Source organism: Vigna unguiculata, chromosome 7, assembly GCF_004118075.2.
Source record: "Vigna unguiculata cultivar IT97K-499-35 chromosome 7, ASM411807v1, whole genome shotgun sequence".
NCBI lineage: Eukaryota > Viridiplantae > Streptophyta > Magnoliopsida > Fabales > Fabaceae > Vigna > Vigna unguiculata.
Window position 1 is genome coordinate 30,992,009 of NC_040285.1, and position 8,739 is coordinate 31,000,747.

At 32.4% G+C, this 8,739-nt stretch overlaps 1 protein-coding gene across 3 annotated transcripts; it reads right to left on the minus strand.

Annotated features, from left to right (window-relative positions):
* Positions 1-411: 411 nt before the first annotated feature.
* On the minus strand, positions 412-6,707 carry LOC114192072 (SEC12-like protein 1). Of its 3 annotated transcripts, none has more exons than XM_028081644.1 (11): positions 6,616-6,707; positions 5,754-6,028; positions 5,209-5,309; positions 4,291-4,423; positions 4,102-4,193; positions 3,709-3,808; positions 3,546-3,618; positions 3,310-3,430; positions 2,119-2,238; positions 959-1,029; positions 412-858 (listed from the first exon to the last, which is right to left on the minus strand). In XM_028081644.1, exons 2-11 carry the CDS (start codon positions 5,928-5,930, stop codon positions 662-664), a joined length of 1,185 nt encoding a protein of 394 aa, XP_027937445.1. In that variant the 5' UTR covers positions 5,931-6,028; positions 6,616-6,707; the 3' UTR covers positions 412-661. The 3 variants fall into 3 exon arrangements, with proteins under 3 accessions (XP_027937445.1, XP_027937444.1, XP_027937446.1); XM_028081643.1 differs by lacking the exon at positions 6,616-6,707 and adding an exon at positions 6,176-6,462; XM_028081645.1 differs by lacking the exon at positions 6,616-6,707 and adding an exon at positions 6,176-6,457 and having other exon boundaries at positions 5,754-6,017.
* Positions 6,708-8,739: the final 2,032 nt, after the last annotated feature.

The window sequence follows — 8,739 nt, forward strand, 5'->3', positions numbered from 1 at the left end:
TACAAAATTAATCAATGCTCCAAAAATAAAAGGTATAAAAAAACATATATAAATCATCCAACATATCATAACCTCAGAATGTTTTTCCGATTCAACTTTCGTATACGCAGATACATCTCATATAATCAAAACAAGTTAATTGATTATATATATATATAAAGTTATACAATACATTTTAAATTAATTGATGAAAATTTTAATAATTTTTAAATTGTATGAAAAATAAATAGACTTAATCTATTTGATAAAAAATTGTGAAAATCGTGTTAATGAAATTTAATTTTAAGGAAAGTAAAAAAAAATAATCCAATTTTCATCCTATGCCATAAATTGAATCCCTATCTGCCCTGTGTTTTTTAAATGAAATGCCAAAAAATAAGAGAGGTTATCAATACGATCAAGAAACGAAAATAAGAAAATGGAAAAATATCCAGACACTTCAATGGATCCATAACATAGCAGCTAGTACAAAACATCCTAAGTGGAATTTTCAAATTTAAGAAAGCCGTTTGATTATTCCTAAAGTTTCTAATAAAATTACATATCAATAAATAGAAGTAAATGCTTGTAATGAGTCAAGTGGCTAAAAATATACAAGGGCTTAGATAAATGTTGATACAACAGCGCAGCACTGAAGACTAAATCAAGAGTTTGAGTGTTGTCACATATCAACTGGTCCCCAAACATTTTGGTCTTCATAAGACTGGGGATCTCTTAACACAGGTTTAAACCTAGGTCTTGCTGGTTGGTCTTTGCCCATGGGAAATTTCCAAAATGAATCAGAGTTCTCAAAGAATATGTAAAATGCAACAATTGATGCTAAAAATAGTCCCAAAAGCACCAAATAGATCTGCCACTCTGCAGGTTTGAGAGGATATTTAAAATGTCAAATTGAATATAGTTAGGGTATGCCATTAGAAGGAAGAAGGGATGTGTGCATATGTGTGTAAGAGAAAACCTTTCCAATCTTTAGGTACTGTCAGCTTAGTGACCAGGGCTCCCCATTCTACCGAGGTTGTCAGCACAACCCTGAACAAGAAAAGCCCGGGTGAGTATAAAAGAAAAAAGGAGGTAGATTCATTAGGTTAATTCAGTGAGTATCTTACTAATTGCCAATGATCATGCAATCAGACTTCAAGTCTGATTGGTTCTCTAAAAAACCAAGGTTCAATTTCAAGAAAGTTCACATTTACTCTGGCTAATAATCTTATGGGGGGAAAATTCATTGCTGATATTAATCATGATCATAAGGGAATTGTAAGCTATCCTAGACCCATTTCAGCTATAACCTGTCAGTTACACTGTGCCTTGCTAATCAGGATAGTCCAGGGAACAGCTTCATTGTCCAATATTATCTGCAGTCATAATTTGTTCACCAAATCATTTGTCTTGAAATTTGGATTCAGGACTAACTCAACCTTAAAAGCTAACTCATAGGGTGAGGGTTGTATGTGAGACTTAGTTTTTCTAGTATTTTGCACACCTTTCTTCGCATGTACGATTTTGTAATTCTACGCTTCTGTCTGATTTTCCTTGATCTCTCTCAAGCAAACTCGAGTCAAAACATGACCTAATATTTTGAAAACCACTTATCATGCATACTTGCTACATCGATCCAATGTTTCCTAATAATAAATATATAGCTTCTAAATATTGGATTCTTAGATTATAAAATCCAAAAATCTGAGAAGGGAGAAACTCAGATGATTAAGCATGTTCATACTATCACAAATCATCTTCTTTATGTAACCATCTATCTTTTTGGAAGTGAACACATTCTCCTTAGCCTCTAACTTTTTCTTTTGTAAGTATCACAAAGGCTAATATAACTTTCCTTTCTAACATTTACACAGTTCTTAAAATACCATTTACACTAACCACTATGTTCCCAATTTTTGTTTTAGAATTTGGGAAAATAAGGCTTTAACAATTTACTCAAAGTCTACATAAATCCGTACCCAATGAATGTTCCAATATTCAAATGAAAAGCTTAATCCCAACTTTGTGACCAATGTTGAAAAAGAAGGAGGTTTAACCAATTTACTAAAAGCCTACTTGGATTGGTATTTATTTATTTATGAAAGGTGCCAAATTAAACCAATAGAGGATAGAGACTACCTTTCCCCAGGACAGAACTCAAGTGATGAAATATCTGTACCCAGGTGCAGTCTTCTGCTATAATGGTATATCTGCATTTTCTTTACTTCAACTACACATATGTCTCCATCTTTACTGCCCCTGGACTCACAGAAGTTTGATGAGTTGAAATACAGGAGGCATATACCATAAAATGTAATGTGATATACAAGTTAAGTGCAAATCATATTTCAAGCTTGCAGGCCTTCAATTTTTTTAATCAAAACAATATAGTACTTTGCAGACAACGTTTCAACCACATATGCATTAAATTGGAGAAATGGTAAACACAAACTAAAAAGCTCAGCAGTTATAAGGAAATGATTGGGTAGTTCTATCACCCAGATGACTTATGTGTGCAAAGGAAAAAAGATGATTCACAAGAAAATAGATAGATATAATCAGTGCAACATAATTATAAATATCAAGCTATAGTAGATCAATAAGAGACAAAGTAATAAGATGTAAAAGCATGGTCAATATCACAGTTTTGGCAACATGGACAAAATCACTATATGTGTTAACATAAAAGAGAAAGAGACATAGGATAAATCCCTAATGTGTATTGAGAACATAGGGTTATGCATTTATAAATAGGAAAATACAAAGAGATGAGCCTAAGCCCATTACATTTAAAACTAACACATAATATTGTAACTAACAATATCTAATAATATCTTAACCATATCAACAATAAGATTAATGTAAATTTTAAAAAAGACTTCTTTTTGTGATCACGTATTCATTGAAGAACTTCCTGGTCAACATTTTCAGATTGGGATATTTACTTCCACATCGTGACTGAAGTTTTAGCTTTGATTATTATGGAGTGGTTTGTTTAACCTAGGGAGTAGTCAGGTAAACAAAATACATTCCTGGTTAAAAATTTTAGACTGGGACATTTACTTTTGAATCAGATAATGCACTGGGGGGAGAGAATACAAGCACTCCTTCCAGTATGCAGAACTGCTTGGCATAACAGAAGGCAATTGAATATAAATTGTGTTGGATAAAACAAAAGAAATAAAAATTCTAAATCCTAAAGATAAGACTTGCGATGATTACATGTCTCAGACAAATTTTCAAAATCAAAAACTGACAAAAGATTAAGGAAGAATGTTGACCAATGACCACACATAAGCCCAAAATTCAGAAGGTAACTGTAGGTCTTACAGAGAAAGGTATTTCCCATCTTGGCTAATAGACATTACTGAAGCAGACTTTCTAATCAGCCTCTTGTGCCCAATTTTATTCCATGTGCTAATATCATAAACTGAAGTGACTGAAGTATCACCTGCACAAAGACAGAGATGTCTACAATGAAGGCCATGCTTTGCTGGTCAAATACATCTGAAGAATATCCAAATTAATACCATAGAATATACATGAGAAACCAGATACTCTCATACCTTTTTGAACAGAGCAAAATAGAAATGGTTTGGTTCCATCCTTGGAAAATCGACACAGTTCAATCTTTTCATCCTAAAGAGACACAACGAAATATTTAGATCATGCAATATAAGTAACTGCTTACAGATCTTGCCACAGGTTCTTAAATCAAATATACCATACCGAACGGCGAGACAAAGTAGTCAATGGAACGCCATCTTCAATCTTCCATATTCTTGCTGACCCATCAGTAGAAGTTGAAGCTAGAAATTCTGAGTCTAGACTGAAGTATGAGAAAAATGAAGGCAGTAGAGTAAGTATCAATGTCTTGTTTCTGGCTTAAGATATTTACAATGTCACATACTTTTATTATCTAAATAAATAAAAGATCATATATACACAGCCAAGTTATTGCAGGCATGAAAATGGAAAGCAAAAATTATCTTCTCTCTTTGTAAGAAGTCCAAATAAAATTACAATAGTTACCAACTCTGTCAATTACTTTTAAAATTTACTAGATGTATGGACTAATGCATCTTTTAGCAGGATTCAACTGGATTTGTTTATTATACCTACCTAAAATCCATATCCCGGACTGATTTATGTGCTCTAGGTTCATCCAAAATCACGCCCATACTAGGCCACTCCATAATTCTGAGATGTCCATCCTACACTTGTCAAAGACAGAAAGTCAAACATACAGGATCAAACTTAGTACTGCACAGAAAATAAAATCAGTTGGTTGGATTCTAGAGCTATGCTTACCAACCCACCAGCAGCAAATTTAGACCCATCAACACTAAAACTAATGCATTTCTGGGGACCAATACCCTGTAGAGGAGTGAGTTCCTTAGCCAACAACTTCATGTTTGTTTCACGACCATACAGCTCAAACAATCTACAAGCCATAGAAAAATAATTCAATCCATATATCTATATGAATTAAGAAACATGGGAGGATCTTCTACCCAATATTATACATCTAGAGGCTAGAGCATGAAGTTTGTAGGCTGGACCAGACATGTGCAGGTGGGCAAACATCAAGACTGAATATGCTTTCAAATCACATTAGAATTTAAAATAAAATGGGTCTTAGAAAACCTCAAAAAGTTAACTCAAGTGGGGAGGATTTTGGTCATATAACCAACTGATGAAGAAATGGGTCTTAGAAAACCTCAAAAAGTTAACATCAAGACTAAGTCATTATGAAGTGTATTTTGGCCATATAACCAACTGATGTAGTTTCTTCACACAGTATCCAAAGAAGACAGACATCATATGATGAAAATAACTAGAAGAAAAAATCCAGCTATCTATACTTAAGAAACAACCATAACTACTATGTCAGATATTCACCTAGTTCCTGGGTAAAAGAATAACAAGAAACTGTGCAAAAGAAATCTGGTTGTAGACTTGAGCCCACAGTATTATTTTTCCCACTGAGTAATTAAAGGAAGATAATATGATTGACGTCTGATTCTAAGATTATTGAAAGTGGAAGGGATTGCTAATTTTAGAAATGCAAGTTGAGAACCGGCATTAAAATATTTCATCGGATTGATATATATATATATATATATATATATATATATATATATATATATATATATAGACACACAGACATATAGATAGATATAGAAGAACAAATTTTCAATCCCAAAAGATCTGACAAAAGGAACTTACTTGCAGTTACCGTTGCTGAAAGCACACACAAAATCATCCCCACTAGGGTGAACTGCAATAGCATCAGGATCACCTTCCTCTGCTTCCAACACATAGGTGGTCTGAAATATCAAACAAATAAAAACATCAATAAAACAAAAAGTAAAAGCCCATTCGTGCTTTGCTTCCATTCAGCAACCCAGAAACTCAACACTGAAAATATTTTCAACAACAGAATTCGTGCATAATATCTACTTCCACTAACCATCTGCTTCCGGGAGGAAAACATAAACGTTTTCAGCCAAATACTAAAAGGATAAGCACAAATTCGAATGTTTCACTCCACATAATCTACATCCTCAGACATCCGCAAACACAATACATTAAGAAAATAACTTTAACTTACATTAACAAGGGTCTGGACAAAGTAAGTTAGTGTTTCAAATGATTACACTACATGATATAGGATAAATTACAGGCACAAACACACAAAAGAACACATGTTTGGTATGTATATTATACTTATACTTATACTTATACTTGTATTCAGAGTTTTAGAGATATACCAGAGGAGAGGTAGACAAAGAAATGGTCGTAGGGTCGAAGGAGAAAATCTCGAGGAGAGCAGGACAAGAATTGCCACGTCTGGACCTTCCCAACACCACCAAATTCAAATTCTCGGGCCTCCGAATCCACGACCCGCAAGTAACTGGACCCTGCGGTGAACCTGCATCATTCCCCATAGAAAGTGTTCGAAAACTGAATACCCAGATTCCAAGTTCGCTTCTTTTTCCAATTGGGGTGCGACAAATGGAACTCTTTGGAGATGGCTGAATTAATTCTTCAGCAAATTCAAATAGAAATATCAGAAAGAAGAGAACCCCAGTTAAAAGAAAAGTCAAAAAGCATAGAAAGAGGCTTTGGCCTGTTTTATTTAATCACTTATTAGCAATAAACTAAACACACATTCAAAACAGACATGTCTCACCTTTTAATGTGAGTAGTAGGGACGCGCAATTGTAGGGTTTAACGATGATTTTACTTGAACGCAATATGAAAACAAAACTAATAGAGAATATTAGGGTTGAAAAATTTGAAACGATTTGTTTAATGGAAGAAGGGTCCAGTAACAGGATGGTGGAAGAAACATTGTCAACTATGGAAATATTCGCTTAAGATTCCGCGGCATCAGCGCCACGTTGTTACTGTGTGCCGTAAGGGGACAATAGAACAGAGTGGCTAATTTTTATCTAACAAAGAAATTGTCTGGCACTGTTTTGTGTATATGCGGAGGGTTATACTGATTTAAATGATTAATTTTCATTAAAGATGCTTAATTTTACTCCGTTCTAACCAATGTTAAGTTGATCACCATAACAAGTCATGTTAAGAATAGTACAGTGGTGAAATCGCAGATCAGTAACTAACCTCGCCGCAAAGAAGATGCGCAAAAGTGATGGCACTGCACTGGAGATTAGAGCAGTAGATTTTAATGGTGAGATTTTACACAGGATTTATTTGCTTGAGTTGGAATTTGTTTTCATTACAATTTATAATGTGGACCAAATAATCTACGCTACATATAAAGACATATAATTTGGAGAGATATTTTATCTTTTAGTAAATAAAAAAGATATGTCTACGTTTCTTTAATAAAATAAATAAATAAATATCTTGATTTATCTATGATCTATAATAATATTTTTCTTACTCTTTTTTTTAATATATTTTACTTTATTTTTAATAAATATAATTTTATTTTATATATTAATTTAATAATATTATAATATATAAAAAAATTCTCATTTTTTAATATATTTTATTTTATTTTTAATAAATATAATTTTATTTTATATATTAATTTAATAATAATATATTATCATTATCTTATTATATAATATCATGTATATTTAAAAATGTTTATATGTGTAAGCTAGTTTTAAAATATTGACAGTTTTTTCTCTTCAAAGATACTTGTTATATACTCTTTTTTTAAAATAAAGTAATTTAAAATAAAATTATTAGTGAAAAGAAAAACATTAACTATTAAAAAATTAGTTAGAATTCGATTTTATATATCTACATATTGTTGTTTAAATCTACAACATTAAAGTTATTTTTAAAATATTATTTTTTAAAAACTTACACTTTCGTTTAGTAGGGACCAACCTACTTCAAACATTGGTTTAGTAAAGGTCGACCTGCGTGAGGCAGTTTTGGTTTAGCAGGGGTCACTTGCGTTAAGCATTTTTTATTTAACAGAGGTCAACCTGCTTAAGGCATATTTGGTTTAGGATTTAGCAAGGGCTGACTTGGTTTAAGAATTTTTGGTTTAGGAGGGGTCAACCTACGTTATGCTTTTGGTTTAATAGGGTCCTACTTGCTTTATATATTTTTGGTGGGGTTAAATATGTTTTTGATCCCTCAAGTTTGAGTGAATTTTGGAATTAGTCCCTCATCAAAACTTTATACCAATTTAGTCATTCATCTTTTAAAATGCGTGAATTTAGTTTTTTTAACCAAATTTTGTTAAATTTATCTGACGTTTAAAGCACATTTCATGATGTGTCAAACAGTATAAATAATTTAAATACTATCATGAAATGTGTTTGAAACGTCAGATAAACTTAACAAAATTTGGTTAAAAGGACTAAATTCACGCATTTTGAAATATGAATGACTAAATTGGTCAAAAATTTTGATGAGGGACTAATTCCAAATTTCGCTGAAACTTGAGGGACAAAAACATATTTAACCCTTTTTGGTTTAGTAGGAACTCACATGCTTCAGTCATTTTTGGTTTACCAACTTGCATTAGGCATTTTGGGTTCAGCAAGGGTTGTTTTTCAATTGAGTTGGAATGTCGCTTTAAGCAGCCATCCCTGCCCCCAAGTAGAACTTAGAGTCAGTCGATTTAGACCTAGGCCATGCCACCTCTGATATTAACGTCATAAATATGACAGTGTGAAACAATTTCTTACTCTGTTAGCTCTTTCGTTAAGACCGCCAACATTTATAGAGTTCAGAGTCGAAAAGTCATTAGAGGTCATCACGAGCCCCCAGTGTCGAGAATCGGAAGACCTTTATTGTCTCTTTTCATTTCCCAACTTAGACTATTAGTGTTTTCATTGACAATTTTTTATTATCGTGAATTTTTCATGTTGAGTATGGTCGAGATCTCGTTTTACTGAGTCTCACGGTACGCACCAATTGTTTCAGCAAAAAAAAACATGCGTTCCTTACGGAAGACAAAGATGTAAAAAAAATAAAAAATTATATTAATCTTTTAACGATTTAAAGTAAATTATACATTATAGTTAAAATACATTTTTGGTCTCAATTTTCGTTAAGTTTTGTTAAATAAGTCTTAAATTTGGTTGTGTTCAAATAGGTCTCAATTTTTGTCAATTTTGTTCAATTGGGTTCTTTTTTGCTAACACCGTTTAAATCATTAACGACCATGAACAATGACTACCATGTGTCACTTCGTGTTATTTTTATTTTTATTTTTTTTATTTAAAACAAAAATTTAAATGTCCACGTATTAACCCA